The sequence below is a fragment of the Chanodichthys erythropterus genome, chromosome 24 (assembly GCF_024489055.1).
Source record: "Chanodichthys erythropterus isolate Z2021 chromosome 24, ASM2448905v1, whole genome shotgun sequence".
NCBI classification, from domain to species: domain Eukaryota; kingdom Metazoa; phylum Chordata; class Actinopteri; order Cypriniformes; family Xenocyprididae; genus Chanodichthys; species Chanodichthys erythropterus.
The window spans coordinates 28,134,272-28,155,314 of NC_090244.1; the positions used below are offsets into that span (position 1 = coordinate 28,134,272).

Sequence of the window (21,043 nt, forward strand, 5' to 3'; positions counted from 1 at the left end):
TCTTAAAGTAATTATGACCATTTGCGCTCACTGCATGTATCCACTTTTATGTCCTTAAACTTTAATTTTTTTGGATCGACAGCTTATAGAAACTTATTTCTGGGTTTTTTAGCTTGTTAGCTGTGCACCTTGTCACACAGCAGCTTTTAGACATTGTTCTGTTTTTTGTAATAAGTCAGACAAAGAGGCAGCCTCACGCAATACAAACTCAATGGAGACGGTTGGATTGTTTTCCCCCCCGGTGGGCGTGGTCTTCAGATTATGACGCGTGACGCTCTGTCTCTATTACCAGGAAAATTCAAACAACTAGGCTTGCTTTGTTACATATTAATTCTATAGAGTTAGTTCATACATTTACAGCGAAATGGTGCTAAATTGCTTTGTACCTGGATGTACTCCCAAAACCAGGAAAGGACAAGTAAGTTTCCATCATTTTCCGATTAAGTTAAAGATGTGGAGCGATGTAAACAGTGGCTGCGGGCCATCAAACACCCGAAGTTTGGAGATGACACCGTTATATAGAAAACATAAAAAAACGCAGAATATGTAGTCTCCATTTCAAGCACGAGGACGAACCAAATATCCTTGCAATGAAGAGAATCACCGCGATACCATCTATATTCACTTTCCCAGAGGACGAACAGCCTGGGCATCTGGTACTAAGCGTATTCGCTGATACTAGACTGATAACACGGTATGTCGTGTTGTAGGTAGCAGTAAAACTGCAAAGTAACGTTAGATAGACAATTACATATGTTGCATATAAGTTGACTGTTATCAAAGTAAAGCCTCTGTTCTGTAAAATTGAGTTAGTCTAAATGTATCGTACGTTACCACAAAAGCCTGTTGCTGTATTGGTTGAGATGACTGCAGAGACCGATAAATTTGCGAGATGAACCACTGATGTAGTGCAGACTATAACAAATAATGTTAATAAGCTTAAAAATATAATTGACACCCACTTTTGATAAAATCTTTGATCTAGGTCCGTGAGTAACCTCAAACGCACATATGTATGGGCGTGGTGAAAAAATGCGGAACTACTTGCTATTACTGGCTGTAGTTTTAAGCCTCTGGCCAAAAAAGCCTCCGATGACGCAAAATGACGATTTTTGCGTAATGGGAGGCTTTTTTACAGAATAAAAATGCATAAATCTCTCATCTCGGGCTGATATGAAGGGGGAAAGCACGCTAATTCGAAAATACTAGTGGTATTCTTCTAATACAAAGCTTAATGCTAAATCCTGAAGTAATGTTCTTACTGGAATAAAGTGTAGCTCTGGGTCTGTAAAGACTGAACCCATCGATTCAAGCTGTTTTGTCATTGTGGCTAGCGTTAACCTTCTTGTTTTTCCACTCATCTAAAGAACCAAATCAAACAAGTTACTAGAGGTCAAAGTCCATCTGCCCTCTAACAGGATTTCAGCTCGGTTCTTCCACCTTTCCTGTATATGTAGAAGACTTCAAGGTAGGATTGTAGATTCAGATATTTAGTCTTTGTTTTTTGGTACTTTATAATCCAAAGGTTTGTGATACCGAAACTTTTTAAGACCCTTTCGCTTAAATATTAACCCTGAGTGTGCTTACTCTGGTTTGTTTTGTTGATTAACTCATTGAAACTAATCAAACAGTGACGAGTTCAGATCATCCTCATATAAACGGAGACACACAGCCAGATGACACTGACTTCATAACAGGTAAGATCTTACTATCTTCTGTGATTCTGTTAGAAAAGACTGATGTAAGAAAGCAGTGAGTTGTGTCATTTTAACCGTGCTTCATATTTAACATCTCCAAAGTAAAGATGTGGAAGTTGCCAGTACATGGTCGAATTTTTTAAATGTATATATAAAAAAAAAAAAATATATATATATATATATATATATATATATATATATATATATATATATATATATATAATTTATTATTATTATTTTTTTATTATTATTTTTTTTTATATATATATATATATATATATACATTTGAATTCATCTCTCCTGACTGGCACCTCAGACGGTAGTGCGTTTGTTTCTTTTTTCTAATTTTTTAAATAACATTATAGTAAATGTGTAATTTTTTTAATTGAAATGAATCAAATGGGCCATTGTCCTGTGTATTGTAGGGTTCACAGCGATGGGTTCAGTGAAAGGCAGCGGTCCCCTCACTACACATGTGTTGAACACCGGGGACGGGGTCCCAGCGGCACGAATGGCCCTCAGTCTACACCGCCTGGACCCCCGCATGACCATCTGGAGCCTCATAACCGTGGGGTGAGTCGACGCGTGTCAGTTTTGGATGTTTTTGAATGTCTGAACATCTCGACCAGCCTGACACAGTTACACTGGCTCAACCAGTGATGTGAGTCTGGGGCGGGACTAGCTGTTTGGTCAAACAATTGCAGAAGGGGGGGATTTTCTTGTTCGGAAAACCTGTTCGAAAACAGTCATTATTTTTGGTGATTCTGTTTGGTGGTATTATGGTGTCAAAATTACACGTCACCTTTAAAACAGCCACTGAACATTCATACAATTAATACTACTTTGTTGTGGCTCCCGATGTCAAAACTGCTACAAATCTCTAATATGTTTGGCCAAATAAATAAATAATTAAAAAGCATTGCCTGTATCCTGCACAGAGAAAGTGTTGGGGGTAGGCATGTGACGGTATCAAATTTTCATGTTGCGATTAATTGATTAAGCTTTTATCACGGTATACGGTATTATCACGATAATAAAATAAGTTGCAAAACCATTTTTGTCAGTTTAACAGGTTTAAGAACTCTTTTTGTAATAAAACAAAAACAACTCTGACTGAAATTTTCAAACAATTAAAATGCAAAAGAACAGATAACACTTTACTCTGTTTAAGCATTAACTAAGATTGAGCAATAACTACATTTGTTACAGAAAGTGTTATTTTTTGTTAATGTTAGTTTAGAAACACAACTGATCATTGTTAGTTTTATCTCAGATCTATTAAATAAGTTATTTTGATTTTAGTAATGTTATTAAATAGTAACTAAGAAATTAACATTAATTAATAATAATTAATAGTTTATAAGTATTTTTATTGTCAGTTTAGTGATAATGAATTAACATGTTAACTAATGAAGCTGTATGTTTTCAAAGTTTTACTGAATAATAACAAATAATCAGAACATTTCTAATCATTAGGGCATGTTGTAGTCCAGATTAAAATATAAAAATGTTTAGGTTTGAAAATAAATATGCTTTTAAGTCTTTTTTAAGTATTCAGTATTTGGTGCTTTGATGAACAACACAGATTACAAAAAAATGAATGGCTGTTTGAAGCATTTTAAAAACTTCACTAGCGCAGTTACTTTGTTTGCACAGTTTCCGTGGTAACCGCTGCATGCTGCTGTTCCATCAGCGCCCTCTGCTGTCAGAGAGTGAACGCGCACTTTCATTCAGCTCGTCCCCTTCACTCGTTCCGCCATGTGCTTCTCGTGCACGTTGGGATTGTTTACATCTGAGCGCGTGTCTTTTTGACGCAGAATACAGTGGTGTTGTGCATTTTATACGATTGATGGGTAAAATATTCTTAATTGCCTTATAAAAAATTAATAATTGGTAATAAATTATTATTTACGGTATTCTGAAGTGCCGACGATTACAATATCGTGCATATTCATTATCGCGATTTATCGCATTACCGAATATCGGCAAGTCAAGTCAAGTTGGTGGTAACAAATTACAAGTGACGATCAGTTACAATCAGATTGTTTTAAGTAACTAGTAAAATAACTCATTACCCATCTCACTTACACAAAAACACAGTATTCCTCAAAATGTATAAAAACAGTGAAATGCAATCTCAGAATATTACGCAAACCTGCAACAGTTAAAAATTTTTAATGCAGAAATATACTTTATGTATTTAACCTTACTTCTTCTGTGGTCCAGGTTTGTTTGAGCTGTGCCCTCTAATGTACAGCCATGAATTTACATCTCCTTCAGCCTGAAGGCCAAAGTATACTTCATTTTTTACGCGTACGCGAGAGTCAGCGTACAGAGCTCAAGACACTAATTTCATTATAAGAAGAGTACGCACATACTGTACACACACAAACACAGATTTTTTAAACTTTGTATGTGCATTTGATTGATTTATTTTTTTTGCGTGCAGCAATTTGAGTTTGAGAACCGAGTTCTGCTGTGCTCTAAATCACTCACAAATTTTATGATAATTCAATAATCTCCATTCAGTTTCACACAATATTAGTTGTTTTCATGCCTTTTGCACAACATTGGACCATTTCATGCTTTTCATCTTCAGAAAGATATTTCTTCCTCCCCATATTGCATGAGAACTGTGACTTGCTTAATAATGTGGAACAACCTCTAAGTAGGGTTTCCATAGATCTGGCAAATTATTTTGTCTGAGATTGATATCTAAAAAGACATGGATAAATAAACAAACAAACATACATTTTCTTAGAAAAACTAAAATCTGAATGTTTATTCTACTAAAATCTTACTGATATGTCACTTGCACAATAATTTGGAACGTGGCGTATTCTTATATGTTACTGACAGACAGCGTTCTATTTATGTCAACAGGCATCTATTGCCAAAGCCTTTCTGCCTGAAATGTTCACAAATATCATATATTGTGTATTTAAGTTTTTTGTGTTTTCCCAAAAACTACAAAATATGACTTAGCCTATTTCAACAGTTTAATAGGGTGACAATATCTAAATAAACCTTAAATGAGTAGTTTTGTATTGAATTTGTCTTGATTTCATATAGCATTACAGTTCATAACATTAAAATGTTCTGTTTTACTTCAGAAATGACTGGCACAAATTACACTTACGTATTCTCCCCAAAGGCACAACTTACCCAGCACCAGGGGCAAGTTGTGCCACGAGACCACTTTTTTTCCAAAAGCTATATTTCTGAAACAATTTATCACAGATCCAAAGTTATTGTTCTCAGGGATGCACCACATCCTGAAATATATGTACATTCTTAAGTTGAAGGCATTACTGCCATGGCCTCACTTTAAAGTCACTTTGAGTAAAAACGGGCACAACTCACCCCACTTTCCCCTATACAATATTTTCAAATTTTGTGAAAATTTAAATGTTCAATACAATAAGAAAATGTGTTAAATGCCTTTTTATTAATCATTCACTGCGTTCCAAATTATTGTGCAAGTGACATATCAGTAATATTTCAGTAGAATAAACATTCAGATTTTAGTTTTTCTAAGAAAATGTTTGTTTGTTTATTTATCCATGTCTTATAACTGGTATCAATCTCAGACAAAATAGTTTGCCAGATCTATGGAAACCCTACTTAGAGGTTGTTCCACATTATTAAGCAAGTCACAGTTATCATGCAATATGGGGAGGAAGAAAGATCTTTCTGAAGATGAAAATACCTTTTTGCTGCTCAACACTGGCTTTTTTATAGCTGCCCTTTTAAAACAATACATTTTTTTTGACAGGAACTTTCATTAATAAGCCTTTATCTGACCGAGTTCTGCTGTGCTCTAAATCACTCACAAATCTTATGATAATTCAATAATCTCCATTCAGTTTTCACATAATATTAGTTGTTTTCATGCCTTTTGCACAACATTGGACTAGTGATGGGAAGTTCAGATCATTTTACTGACTCGGACTTTTGAGTCTCGTTCAACAAAATGAACGAATCTTTTTTTGAGTCATTTCGTTCATTTTAGCAAAATGTAATTAAAATGTTACGTGTTACTTCCCCAACACATCTACTACTTATGTAAACGTTGATCCCACTACAAACAATACAAAACTACAATGCTATAAGATTCAGAAATGATTAATTCATTCTTTACCTGGGTCTTCAGTTTATGACAAGCTGATTAAGCTCACCTCACCTCTTGTCTGACAAGTCTTCGGGTTTAAGTCATTCCTTAATGACGTGACAGGCAGTCCCATGCTAAACCAATGCAGTCTGAGCCGGAAAGAGAACTGATTAGTTCTTTTTTATGAGTCTTTCGGGTTTTGAGTCGTTCCTTAAACACGTGACAGACCCATACGCTATTTCTGATATTTCTGTCACTGTTTTTGTTACTGTTTCTTGAGGATCTGTGGTGTGTTATTATAAATAAATAAAGCCCTGTTATAAATAACATATTGATTAATTTATCTTTTTGACTGTCTATCTGTAAATAAACACTAGGCTATATAATAATATAATAATCCAAGCCTACGATACAAAGTATTTATAGCCTAGTTTGTTCATTTTTACTCCAATTTTGAGTTTGCTGTTATAATAATTGCTTTTCCTAGTCAGACTTGACATATTAGTCTAATATATGTATAAGAAGATTGCTCAAAAAGGACATAATGACATAAATTAAAAGCAAATAACATTTTGAATTTGAATTATTAATGTTAGTTTAAGACATCAAGGTTATGATAACTTCAGCTTTAACAGTTGTAACACAAACTCAAACAAAACTGGAGAGTTAACGTTATTTACTAATAAATATAATGTGCTTGGGTCACACAGCATAGCGTATGGGTCTGTCACGTGATTAAGGAACGACTCAAAACCCAAAAGACTCATGAAATGAACTAATCAATTGAATCATCAGGTGAACTACTACTAGCAGTACATAACCTGTAGAATATTGCACATGCGCGACTGAACGAATCACCCCCCGAGACGACTCGTTCTTCCCGAGTCACATTAAAGATTCGTTCAAAATGAACAAATCGTTCAAGAACGACACATCACTACATTGGACCATTTCATGCTTTTCATCTTCAGAAAGTGCGTTTTATAAGTGTGTGGCATGATGGGTTTTGGTCTAAAATCAAGCATGTCACATAGTTTAACTGCTAAAATGTAAGAGTACAATGTACAATTACAAATTAATAATATGTTGAAAATAATCATACGTGAGGGTGATTAACCCAACTTAACCCAGGCCCTCTGGCACAAATCACCCCGGACCCACAAGTTTGAAAAACTAGCATGATCCAGCAGTTAAGAGCTAACATTATGCTAACTGTATAGACTCATTGTGTAGCCTGCTAAAGCAAGGAAACATGTGTAAAATGTTTACAAACTTGTCTATAATTGTTCAGACACTACAATCAAAAAACCTTGATCATAGAAATTTTACTTTGAAAGGGAAAAATGGGCCATTGTCTAAAATGTGCTTTCCTCTTATGCCATGTGTCTCTCTTCTTTGGAGGATGAGTAAAATGGATGGCTTTTCAAAGGTTTTCCAGAAACAATGGGTGGAACTATAAAGCAAGGATGTTTCCAGGGACAGGGACATGCTCAGTCGGGACAGGACACCAAAAACCAGAACTATCTGCAGAAAACAGGGGTGTCTGGTCACCCTAGCTAACATGCTAATGCTAACACTCCATTGAAATAAACAAGTCTTCTCTCTCTCTCTCTCTCTCTCTCTATATATATATATATATATATATATATATATATATATATATATATATATATATATATATATATATATATATATATATATATATATATATATATATATATATATATATATATAATATATAAAAATGTTTACATTATTGTTACAGTGATGTGAAATCTGTTACCATTGGAACTGCCCAAAGTTGTTTGGGTCAAATTTTGAGAGGTTTAAAAACGAAACCCTGCAAATATGTCATTGTTAAATACTGAGTCATTGGTTATTTCAGAAACACAAATGAGGACGGCCGCTGTCCAGGACTAATAACCAGCGATGCCTTCACTCCAGGAATGTACAAGATTCGCTTCGAGACGGGCCAGTACTGGGAGAGTTTGGGACAGTCCAGCTTTTACCCATATGTTGAGGTTTGTAGGAAATACTTATAGTGAACTGATTGTATTTACACAGTGTAAATGTAAGAAATGTCTTTATTTCTTCTTCATTCAGATTGTCTTCACTGTGAGCGATGCTGATCAGAGCTTTCATGTGCCGCTGCTGGTGAGCAGATACTCGTACAGCACCTACAGAGGGAGCTAGAGAGCAGCCGCCGATAAACACTAACACTGCACTCGCCAAACTGTGCTGGAGTTTCAAGCATGTGAATGGATACAAGAAATCACCTCAAGCAGCAGCCCTCGACTTAAACACCCCAGTGCAATTATCTGAAATTCAAACTGTTGTTGTTTGTTCAATATTCTTTTGAATGACCAAAAATAAACATTTTTATTATTGTCACAGTGCTTTAAAAAAAAAAAAAAAGAAAACTGAAATAAAAACAATATAAAATTCTATTCCTTTAGTTGTGTCAAGGTTTGAATATATTCAAATGACTTTTTTTAAAGGGTAAGTTCACCCAAAAATGAAAATTCTGTCATTAATTACTCTCCCTCATGTCGTTCCACACCTGTAAGACCTTCGTTCATCTTCAGAACATAAATTAAGATATTTTTGATGAAATCCGATGGCTCCGTGAGGCCTCCATAGGGAGCAATGACATTTCCTCTCTCAAGATCGTTTAATGTACTAAAAACATATTTAAATCCGTTCATGTGAGTACAGTGGTTCAATGGTATAAAGCGAAAAAAATATTTTCGGTGCGCCAAAAAAACAAAAACAAAATAACGACTTGTATAGTAAAACACTGCTTCAGCGCTTTACGAATCGAATCAGTGATTCGGATCTCCTATCAAACGGCTAAACTGCTGAAATCACGTGATTTTGGTGCTCTGAATCACTGATTAGATTCGCAAAGCTCTGAAGCAGTGTTTTGAAATCGGCCCATCACTATATTGTTGAAAAGTCGTTGTTTTGTTATTTTGGTGCACTAAAGTATTCTCGTCACTATAATATTAATATTGAACCACTGCAGTCGCATGAACTGTTTTAAATATGTCTTTAGTACCCTTCTGGATCTTGAGAGTTTCAGTGACATTGCATTTCTGTACAGACGGAGGTTCCATCTCCACTGGTAGCATTCAGCATCGTTAAGTCTTTGCGCAAATTCATGGATTTTTGTGCTGTTTAGGTTCACGGTAGTTGTACAGCTTTTCATGTCTGTTTTCAATGTGTTTACTTCTTCAAACACAAAGTCAATTGATTTCTTAAGGCCCTCAAAGCTCACAGTGTTTCTGGTAATCATTTTTCCATTTTCCTTAATTTTGGATTGCAATTCCATCGGGGAAATTTCACCTAGATAATTATTTTGTTGAGGTTTCACAGGCGTATCTAGATCAGAGTTATGTACAATTTTGAGACTGGGGCTGTCAGACAGGGTAATATCGGGACGTTTTTGGTGATATTGATGGTCTACCTCGATATGTGAATCAGAACCATTATCAACAGCGAAAGGATAATCAAATTCCATCTCTTCTGTAATCACCTTGGAGGTTGAGTTCTTATTTTTCCCTTTAAGCTTCATCACACTATTCTTAGTTTCCATGTATGCCAGAGGGATCAGTTAACAATCGCAGCTAACTTAAATTAGTTACTTCGCAGAAACAAGACAGAAAGATGGCCTAATGCACATTTGAATGTTATTATGCGTCTGGGTTTAAATATAGTTAAAATATAGGGAATGGAATGTAAAGTTTGTTTAACTGCAGGAAACTGTGAACAAAGAAGCATGTAAAAATTTATCTGCATTGTTACTCCTTTTAAAGGGATAGCTTCCTGTTAGTGAGGTCAAAAAACGCGTTGTGATGACGGAAGTGATGTCTCGCCCATATACTTCAATGAGCGCGAGACATCACTTCCGTTGTCAGAGCGCGATCAGACCTCACTAGCCGGAAGCTGAACGCAGTTGGACATAGTGGCGTATTAGAGGTAAAAATTATATAAATAATGTTCGGTTTCTCGCACAAACCGATCGTTTCGTGTCTTAGGACATTAATGTGTCGTCACGAGCCGCAGGGTTTAATTTTGATTTGTCTAAGCAAGTTTTATTTACTGTTATAGTTGAAGTTCCCAATCACTGCTATTGTTTGACTGACAGACGGCAGCGGTTGCAGTTAAAAATCATAATTTGCGTTCGACTGAAGAAAAAAAGTCCTCTACATCTTGGATGCCCTGGGGGTAAGCAGATAAACATCAAATTTTCATTTTTGGGTGAACTATCCCTTTAATCTTTTATTTAAAAAAAAAAATCACAAAAATGTAACTTTTCATTGAAGTAAAAGAAGTGAAAATGCCATGGCGGCGCAGGCTGAAGACCGCCTTAGTGATGCTGGAGACCACCATAGCAGCAAAGAAGAGCATAAAGACCCCACGACGGAGCAGACAACCACCACAGCAGTGCAGATGGACTTGAAGATCCCCACGGTGGAGCAGATGACCACCAAGGTGGAGCTGATGTCAACCACAGTGTAGCCGAAGACCCCCAGGGCAGATCTGGCAGAACTGGAGACCACCACAGCTGATCAGACAAGACTTAAACACAAATCACAGAGGTGAAGTTGACCAGAAGTTCATGTTCAACTTCTGCAGTCACGTCAAGGCAGACAGGAAGTTCATGTACGACCTCTGCGGTCACATCAGGGCAACATGAAGTTCATATACGACCTCTGCGGTCACGTCGAGGCAGACAGGAAGTTCAGATACGACCTCTGCGGTCACGTCGAGGCAGACAGGAAGTTCAGATACGACCTCTGTGGTCGCGTCGAGGCAGGCAGGAAACTCAGGGATGACCTCTATGGTCACATCAGGGCAGACAGGGAACTCAGGGGTGACCTCTGTGGTTGTTTCAAGGCAGACAGGAAGTTCATAGGTCATGAGGCTCGGCTCTGGGAGAGGAGCAATCTCTGGAGTGGACTCATGGACTGAAGCTGGTTCTGGAGCAGACTCAAGGGCTGGAGCGGACTCTTGAACTGCAATGCAGTGCACAGCCCAAACACACCAAATAGTCATCACCGTTATGTGGAGTGCAATTGCTAGTGGGACCACCTCTGCGACTACCAGATTTGATACCACTGCAGAGATACCAGCTCCTCGCACCGACATCAGCGGTATGTCCTGTAGACTCTAAGCCAGTCTCATGCCTAGGAGCTGCCATAATAGCTTCATGTACAACATTCATGATGACCGGGAGAACTGACGTGGCGTCCATGATGGCTGAAGATTCGGTCGGGGCACCCGTGAAGCCTGGAGACTCTGGCGTAGTGTCCGTGAAGCCTGGAGACTCTGGCGTAGTGTCCGTGAAGGCTGGAGACTCTGGTGTGGTGGCCATGGTGGCTGGAGGCTTTGGCATGGCGGCCATAATAGTTGGAGGCCCTGGTGGGGCGGTCATCTTGGCTGATGACTCTGGCATGGTGGCCATCTTGGCTGATGACACAGGTGCAGCGGCCATGTCGTGAGCAGGCTCTGGTAGGGAAACCACAGGATGGGAAGGTACAGAAAATACAGGGCTTGCGACCATCAGAACAGGACATGCTGGCAATCATGCTGAGCCAAGCACCGTGGCCATTGGAGCTTGGTGTTTGTGTGTGTATGTGTGTGTGTGTTGTGGTGGTGGTGCACAAAGACTTCAAGACTTCACAGAGAATGATTGAGTGAACAGGGTTTACATAGGCTGGGCTAAACAAGGTATAAAAATAAAAATGGGCCTTCATACAGTAATTTGCGACTTTCTCTTCTTTAACTCAACTTCAGAAGCCAGATGCAACCGGCACATGAGAGCACCGAAATGTGGATAGGTGTCCAGTGATGGAGGTCGGGACAATGATCCGGGTCCCGGACGACCCGCAGGCTGCCCCTGGTCAAGCTGGCTGGTACCAAATACCTGTGAGTATCAAGGGGGGTACCTATCAGGCTTTGGTGGACTCAGGATATAACCAAACCTCTGTTCACCAAAGCCTGATTTCGTCCGGGGCATTGGATACAGGCCGCTTGTTTAAGGTGCGGTGTGCGCACGGGGATGTGGTGAAATATCCGTTAGTGCCCATCATTATTCAATTCTCCGGCATCCGATAATTTTGGGAAGGAATTTGCCCGCATTTAATAAATTATTGGGGTGTTTATGCTCGGATGCCTCTTGGGGAAAAAAATCGCTGGATAAGGAGGTGTGAGTGCAGGTGGGAGAGACTGATCAGGGGCCAGTGAGTTCAGCTTCAGGGGAACAGAGTGAAATCGGAAGGCTTATTCTTTCGGATATTTTTCGGATCTCCTGGAGCAGTCTCACGACGAGATGCTAAAACACGCATTTGAAAAGGTCAGTACCATCGATGCTCTCCAGCCTGGACGTCCGTTTTCTTATCCATATTTTGCGATCATAAAAGATAGGTTGTATCGAGTGACCCAAGACACTCAGACAAAGGAGGATACGACCCAATTGTTAGTTCCAAAGAGCCGCAGGGAAATGCTTTTCCAAGTGTCTCATTCTAATCCAATGGCTGGGCATTTAGGACAAACGGCAACACTAAATCGCCTCATGACCTCATTTTTTTGGCCGGGCATTCACCAGAATGTGTACAGGTGGTGCGCGTCTTGTTGTGAATGTCAGTTGGTAAATCCACCGGCCACCCCAAAAGCGCCTTTGCGCCCACTCCCATTAATGCAGGTCCCCTTCAAAATAATTGGTATGGACCTCATCGGGCCATTAGAGCGATCAGCGAGAGGGCATCGCTTTGCATTAGTCATTGTAGATTATGCAACCTCTCGCCCTCCCAGCTCACTGATTTGACTAAGTTGCAAGCAGAGTTTGCTGACGTGTTTTCTCCCCTACCGGGTTGTACAGACCTCATTCAGCACCACATCGAGACGGAGCCGGGCGTGGTGGTTCGCAGCCGGCCGTATAGGTTGCCTGAACACAAGAAAAAGGTGGTCCAGGTGGAATTAGGGGCAATGCTTGAAATGGGAGTAATAGAAGAGTCCAGCAGTAACACCTGTTTCTCATTCCGGTAATTGGCGCGGAGACAGGATAAAACGCAGCGAGAAGCAGGAGTGTGTGAGAGAGAGGGGAACTGCTGACTGAGCCGCTGGTGCACGACAACACTGCTGGAGTGAAGCCCATTGTGGATTATTTGTTTTTGGTGTTGTGCGTTGCACAGTTTTTCTGTTGGACATTTTTGATTTATTGAATAAAGCTCAGTCAGCAGTTAAAAGCTGACCCTGTCCCCTTCCTTCCCCATGAACTCTGATTGTACTACAACACCATTTTATCCAAATTGTAAATGGTGTCAAAAAAACATTATGCACGAGAACCAAAACATTTGTGAAATGAAAGTAGCCTAATTAAAAATACAGTCAATCGCCAGCTAATAAATTATAGACCTCAATTAAAATGGCATAAATAGATGTAATAGGCTACATTTTTACAAGCAATTTAATGACTCATTATATATTGAGTTATCTTTATGCCTCATTTGTTTAAGGCAGTATTCTGAAATTATCAAATTTATATATAACTAAAATATGTCTCTGTGTTTATCGCATGTAATAAATTAATTCAATTAGGTTAAAAAATAAACTTAACAACAATGCATCTTTGGTAAAGCTGTCTTTTCATTTTTAATGTAATTTTTAATTACTGAAAATGTTTGCTATATTAGACTAATATAAAATCAAATATGCAATGTAGAAACCATTCATCATTTCTGTGTGGACAAACATGAACACATGTAAATATCTTTCCTAAATGAGGTTTCAGTTTTTCTTTTATTGGTTGCCTTGAGGTCTGCAGACCACCCTTTCTTGTAAACCAGGTCTGTTCCTGTAATTCAGACTACTGTATACTTTCTGTTTGGGTTTAAAAGAAAAACAACATTACATGGTTATTGCATGCACAACAACCTGAGAAATTATAGAGGTTATAGACAAACCTTATTTTCTTGTTGTATGACAGAACTAAACCTACAACTGACAAAAGACAAGATCTTGCTGTTTTTTTGTTTGTTTGTTTTGTTTTTTTCACAAATGGCTGACGAGAAGCTGATTAGATATAGAAATAATAAAACTTAAAATGAAATTGTGACGAGCAGGGCGGGCGAGAGCCGTGAGGGAACGGCGCGAGGCCGGTGACGCGAGTGATAATGAGCGTCACCTGCGAGGCGTGCCGGCCTCGAGTCTCTCACGGAGGAGCTCCGGAGGCATAAAATAAAGTCCAGGCCTGGTCCTCTCTCGTCCTTCACTGATGTCGCTCCTCCTTTTATGCCTCCGGAGCTCCTCCGTGAGAGACTCGAGGCCGGCACGCCTCGCAGGTGACGCTCATTATCACTCGCGTCACCGGCCTCGCGCCGTTCCCTCACGGCTCTCGCCCGCCCTGCTCGTCACAGAAATATAATGATGAAATGAGATCCAGGCAGTCCAGCAATGATTATGTCAGAGATCAAATTTGAATAAGGAATAATTTCATTTATTAAGTAAAAATTAAAAAATATAGAGACAAACAAATTAATCAAGTGAACACTAGTTTAAAATAACATTATATATTAGTATTGTATCTAACAGATTAAGATTGTGAAGATTAGAGTATCAAAGAAAGAACAAAAAAAGTGGCTGGTCAAATGTCAAAGACAGATGAAAATAGATACAGAGGGTGTTGTTTTGACACCTTTAAGAGAATATTGCAGATCTTGCATTATCTCATGTCTGCAGAAATGGAAAAACAGACATATTTTGATAAAAAGGTATGTTAAGTTCAAATGACAAACAAATTCTGAGAACATTATCGCTTCTCTGCAGTACTTGACAGGCGTCCAATATTAAGCACAAACGTGTTAACAACTTTTCACATTGAAACAACTACTGGAACTACTGAATATAGCAAGCATACTCTCAAACAATAATACCTTGAGAAGATGAAAAATTAAAAAAAAAAAAAAAAAAAACACAAATGAGTAACAATAAGGAGTAAATACTTGAATATATGATAATGATTAATATTTGAAGTAGGATTACATGAATATATGAAATCAAAGATAATATTGATCAATCATAAGCCATAAACGATTAAATGATTAATATGAATAAAATGCATGATTATGAATATTGAGCCTTTTGGATGCACCACCTAAGCAACCTAGATTTGATGTTGAAATTCTAACATTATTAAAATGATTTAGCTTATGATAACCTAGAGATGATGTGTAATAATTAGTAAACATACTTAATTTTACAAAGACTAAATACAGTAGCTGCAACAAGTCTTGTATTACACACCTGAATTGTTCATAAGAAAGCGAGAAAGCAATTGTAAAAGTGTCTCACTTGGAAAACTAGTAATAATAGACTTAAGGTTTTGGTTATTTTTGATTCATTAAAGTTGTTGACGTCCTTGTAGATAAATTCACAGTTTAAATGCCTCCTTATTAATAATAAACACAGGAGAGCAAAATCATAACAATTAATAATAAGCAATTAGTCAAATAAAAAAATATTATATTATACCTGTTTGTGGATATGTTCAAACTAAAAGAATAAAACAATAATAAAAACAGGAATAACTAATTCATTTTCTTTCTGGTTTGTTGAATTTTTTTCACAGCATGTTTCACACCCATTCCCACAACAGCAGCTCCAGCTCCAATTAAAACTACAGGTGCAAGCACGGCCTCCGTTACTCCCAGGACAACACCTCCTGCTACTACTGCTCCTGTTCCTACAACTGATCCAACTCCAGCTGCAACATCTATTGCTGTTTTTTTCATCTTTTCTGCTTTCATCTTTTTTTGAGCTTCTTCAAACATTTTATTAGTGTAATGGTCTCCTCCGTTTTCCGCTATCATTGTGTCAATCTTCTTCATCAGTTCAGTGACCTGAGTGGGGTTCATCGTGTCTTCATTATCGAATGCATGATATCTGCCACCACAGCTGTTGGTAAGTTTCCTTAGATGTTGGCTTTCTCCTACATACTGTTGCAAAGTTTTACATTTCAGCTGATCAGCGTGAGTGAACAGAACGATGGTGTAACGTGTAGCATCTTCTCCAAAGTTCTCCTGAATCAGTTTTACCGTGTTCACGTCCTCCTCCGTGTATCTTGTACCCAGATTGATCACCAGCAGAAACACATGAGGACCAGGAACAGACAGTTCAACACACTTCTGTGTCTGGTTCTGCATGTCTTCTTTAGTCACTGATCCACAAAAACCTGGCATGTCAATTACATAGATCTTTCTTCCTCGATTTGCAGATTTTTTGCTGGGCATCCTTGTAACTTGTTCAGGTGAAGCCTCTGCCGTAAACGCTTTCTGTCCCAGGATGGTGTTTCCTGTCGCACTCTTCCCTGTTCCTGTCTTACCCATCAAAATAATCCTTACCTCAGACACTGCAAATCAAGAATATCATATCATATATTTCAAATAGGATTTGTCCCTAACAGCAGGTGGAAAGTTGACACATTTGCCTTATTTGGAGAGTTTGGAAAATTACGAAGTTGCATCAAAGCAATTAATAATACAGTGCTTTATTTAAAATGCACAAAGGCTGTTTTTTTTAATATAATTTAGGATCTTAATAATTAAGGTTATCATATGTTTTTCTGTGTCAACAGTTTTTCATTTAGCCAAAGCTACTTACAAACGAGAAAAGCAATTTTTCATAATCCTGGAAGAATACTAAAAAAAATAATCAAATCCAAAAAATCAATTTCAATACTAAAAAGTCAATACTTTGTATGAGTGTTGTTTAAGAGTAGATATTCTTCAGAAATTGATTTTTTCTGAAATTGAAATGTTGACTGATAACCAGACTTTAGAATAGATTACCAAAGAAATTTGTACAGTTTTGTGGAGTCAATCTATATCTTGTTGTACACAGTATTGCACAATGAAAGTCCGACCAAACTGAAACATGTTAGAAGCTTTAAGACTTGCTGATATCACTTTCAGAAACAAAATGTGGGGGAAAAGTTAAAGTACTTACGGGATTTAAAATTTGAGTAATATGTCCTTCTGGAATTGTCATTTGACAGTAATGCCTCTGAGAAAAAAACAAAACATTGTTTAAAGTTTTTATTATTATTAATATTATTATTGCATTTTCATGTTACTTAAGAACAATTTAAAATATTTACCTGTATCACTCATTTTGGAATTGTTTTCGCGATTTTTCAGTTGTAAATGTTGATCAGTCAATCAAATATGTTATAGATCTTGTTAAACGCTCACCGATGTTCTGCCCTAGCTTACTGTCAAAATGTCTAGTTTCATTATATCAACAGGAAGTACAGTAGCAGATGTGTCCGGTGTGGGCGCAGAGAGAGTGAGGAAATGCAGAATTTGTAATGGGCTCTATTTTATTCAAAATAAAAAAATAAATAAATACATAAAACAAAAATGGCAACAACAACCACCACGTAGGGGAAAACAGGACAGGGGCAAAGTCAGGGCTGTATGTTAACTTTTTGTTCCTGTTTTTAACCCAAATAGTATGATGGCAAAATGTTCTGCAACTGAAGAAAACACATGCATGTTTTTTTTGATGGCCGATGGCAGATTTAAAGCCGATATAAATACTTTATATTTATTCGAATTAATATTTTATAAATTAGAAAAAAAAAGGAAAATGAATTAAAAACTAATCGCTAAATTAAACAGATGGCAGCTTCTTCATTCTGTAATCATATTACAGTATTTTTCACAAATATTTATTTATTTATTTATTTTGAAAAAAAAAGGAAGTAAACACTATATCCAACAGGTTAACTTAAATGTTTACTGGATCCATTAAAGGATTAGTTCACTTAAAAATGAAAATTACCCCATGATTTACTCACCCTCAAGCCATCTAGGTGTATATGACTTTCTTCTTTCAGACAAATACAATCTGAGTTATATTAATAATCACCCTGATGCTCCCAAGCTTTATAATGGCAGTGCATGTTTTGAAGTGCCTCCATCCATCATGAACGTATCCACACGGCTCCGGGGGCTTAATGAAGGCCTTCTGAAGTGACGCGATGTGTTTGTGTAAGAAAATATCCATATTTAACAAGCTATGAAGTAAAATATCTTCTGCCAGACCGCCTTCTGTATTCAACTTACGAAGAGCATCTCTGTTTACAACTGTAACCATAGTTCCCTGTGAAAAGAACGAGACACTGTGTCAATGATGCTTTGGGAACGCATCTGTATCTTATACAAAGTTCTTTAAATAATAAATAAAAACTTAATAAAGTTCCATTCATAAAATTGTGTGTCAAGGTTTGGATTTATCTAAATTACTCTTTTAATGACTAGGTCACAACAGGGATGTTAAATGATTAGTTCATGTTCAAATTAAATTTTCCTGATAATTTACTCACCCCCATGTTATCCAAGATGTCCATATCCTTCTTTCTTCAGTCGAAAAGAAATGACATCTTGGATGACAGGGGGGTGAGTAAGTTATCAGGAAAATTTTATTTGAACATGAACTAATCCTTTAAAGCAAGAATGTGAAAATACAGATTTCTATATTTTCCAACCTGAGAAGAAAAAGTGCTGCTTTTTCAAATAAATTAAAAAATACATTTGTAAAAACAAATAGAGACTAAGATGTACTAAATATCACAAAAACTAGCAATACAGATACCGATAGTTTGGTTTTTCTTAAGGAAAAAATAAATTCTCTCCTAAATAATGTAACTGTTACGGTTTGCTGTTGTAGAGATGAGGCGTTTACAGATTTCCACAATAGATGGGTTTTTATTGACACAACGAGGAGACAACAAGCAAACACTACCATATAACATTTAGGACAGACAAGGAGTGAAGGGAGTGAGTCCATTATATAGGAAGTGATGATGATCAGGAACAGGTGATCAGTGATGATGAGGAGATGACGAGGGAAGTGGTGAGGAGACAAGAGGATCATGGGAAATGGAGTTCTGGAGACGAGGGAACTGTGACAGTAACAAACTATACAGGGAACCCTTTCATTTGGTACACTACAATATTAGAGATTACAATTAACAACAGAGGTTTTATATTCAGCTGCTGTTTATTTTCAGAAATAATAATTACACTCAAATAAAAACTGAAATGTTTGTATAAAACTTATCACATAAGGTAGTTTTCATAAGCACTTTTTGTCTTCATGGCAAATTTACACAAACATATAATTAACAGTAAATAAGCACCTCTCTAGTGTTTTTGATATATAGATAGCTAAGGAACTGCGAACATTGGAAAACATTCCTGAGGTAAATGTAGCCTAACATGTGACATGTTGTGCACAAGCTGTTTTATTGACGTTTTTTCCGCGGTTGAAACACAAATAAAGTGATTAGCATGAGACATGAGACATTCTGGTAAGTTTTTCTACATCTTCAACTCCTTGTTCATGCATGTTTTTAGAGATATAAAAACGGCACATCACATTTAAGAGTGTCAAAACGCCATTTATTGATTGAATTCCATGATAAAATGGACAGAATTTGAAAACTGAAACTTTTATTCTTATCAGAAGTAATAAAGCACAAATCTTTTTGCGATTATTGGAGGAGAGGCGCTACAAATAATTGATTCATAAGGTCAAATAGAGCCTGCTTTAATGTCACTATTTTTAAACTGTTAATGCGTTAAAATTCAACACAAGATTGATTTTCTTCACACACATGTATGAGTTGCAGTCTGAACACGTCTTTCCGCACCCTTTTGATTGACAGGGTATAATCGGTCCTGATCATCGGCAGTTTTTCAACAATCAGCTGTTGGCCATGGAGCCAAATTATTATTTAAACCACTTTTGTGCTTATGAATTTGTTTTATGCACCATTCTAAATGCTCACAAGTTGTTTGAGAAAATATATAAAATCCTATAGGTGTATGAGCTGTTGGAGAAAAATAAAATTACAAAAACCAATATTTGCACATAATTAATATATTATACACTAGTGATTAATTCTCAAAATAATTAATAAATCATACACTTCAGTCAAGCAGGTTGTGCTGTGACATCACAATCAAGTTGAATTGTGGGATATAGAGCTGCTTGAAGTGAACTCGCTCCCTCAGTCACTCGAGGGGATGAGGGACTGTCCATATAAACTTCCCTCGTCCACTTCATGAAGTGGAACACACTTCAAAATGGCAGCGGGAATTCCTTTGAGGGGAAGTGCTTAGGGAAGTTCACGAGTGCATATCTAAAAGTGGAGTGAAACGCAGCCCTCTTCTTTGATGACGAGGGCGGGGCAACCTGTCACTCACATGAGATCCACCAATAGCAAACCACAATCATCCAATCAATTCTCCATGGACAAAATCAAGCCCCGCCCTACATTTGTTCCTGTTCCAGAAGCTGTTTCACTCTGATATATGGCACAATAGGGAAGAAAAGTCTAGTGTTTCATGAAAACTATGAAAAAATTACTGTTTTCAATACATTTGGGGTTAGTGCACCCCAAAATTAAGATATTTTTGATGAAATCTGATGGCTCGATGAGGCCTGCATTGAGAGCAAAGTCACCGTCTCCTCTCAAGATCCATAAAGGTACTAAAAACATATTTAAAACAGATCATGTGACTACAGTGGTTCAATATTAATATTATAAAGCAACGGGGAAAACAACAACAACAACATAACGACTTTTCAACAATATCTAGAGATGGCCAAAACACTATTTCATGAAGCTTCACGAATCGTTTGTTTCGAATCAGTGGTTCGGCTCGGGTATCAAACTGCCAAACTGCTGAAATCATGTGACTTTGGCAATCCGAATCACTTAATGCCACGGTAAAGTAATGCAAAGTATGATGATAAATATACCATTCATTCATTCATTTTAAATGAAAATATAAACTTTGCTGCACCTCTGTCTGACATAACACTTAAAAAATGATATTTAGTAACAGAATAATGACACATTAATTCCCAGGTGAACTGTTCCTTTAAGTGCTGTCAGTCTTTAGAAAATGTGATGTAGGCTACGAACAGAGTAAATGAGAAGCACATATCAACTAACACCTCAACTGTAATGTTTTCACGTTGTGTATGCCATACTGTAATTTTCCTGGAATTCATAAAACTTGTGTGCACACAAAAACATCAGGATATTTTTTGGGTCCTATGACTTGAACTGAATCTCGGATGCAGTTTTAGCCTCAATGCATCATGTCTCTAGTTGAGATTTTGATTCTTTGTTCATTTTCCCATCACACTGTGGATGCAA

The 21,043-nt window shown here is 37.3% G+C and overlaps 2 protein-coding genes across 3 annotated transcripts; one reads left to right on the forward strand and one right to left on the reverse strand.

Moving 5' to 3' along the window:
• The first annotated feature begins 222 nt into the window (after nucleotides 1-222).
• Nucleotides 223-8,254, forward strand: urahb (urate (5-hydroxyiso-) hydrolase b). 2 transcript variants are annotated; one of them, XM_067380025.1, is made up of 6 exons: nucleotides 223-418; nucleotides 1,368-1,468; nucleotides 1,632-1,697; nucleotides 2,123-2,270; nucleotides 7,694-7,829; nucleotides 7,912-8,254. In XM_067380025.1, exons 4-6 carry the CDS (start codon nucleotides 2,134-2,136, stop codon nucleotides 7,999-8,001), a joined length of 363 nt encoding a protein of 120 aa, XP_067236126.1. In that variant the 5' UTR covers nucleotides 223-418; nucleotides 1,368-1,468; nucleotides 1,632-1,697; nucleotides 2,123-2,133; the 3' UTR covers nucleotides 8,002-8,254. The 2 variants fall into 2 exon arrangements, with proteins under 2 accessions (XP_067236126.1, XP_067236125.1); XM_067380024.1 differs by lacking the exon at nucleotides 223-418 and having other exon boundaries at nucleotides 1,149-1,468.
• Nucleotides 8,255-14,312: 6,058 nt separating this feature from the next.
• On the reverse strand, nucleotides 14,313-17,980 carry LOC137015218 (GTPase IMAP family member 2-like). Its single transcript, XM_067380023.1, has 3 exons — nucleotides 16,967-17,980; nucleotides 16,816-16,872; nucleotides 14,313-16,219 (listed from the first exon to the last, which is right to left on the reverse strand). Exons 1-3 carry the CDS (start codon nucleotides 16,977-16,979, stop codon nucleotides 15,399-15,401), a joined length of 891 nt encoding a protein of 296 aa, XP_067236124.1. The 5' UTR covers nucleotides 16,980-17,980; the 3' UTR covers nucleotides 14,313-15,398.
• Between the last annotated feature and the right edge of the window lie 3,063 nt (nucleotides 17,981-21,043).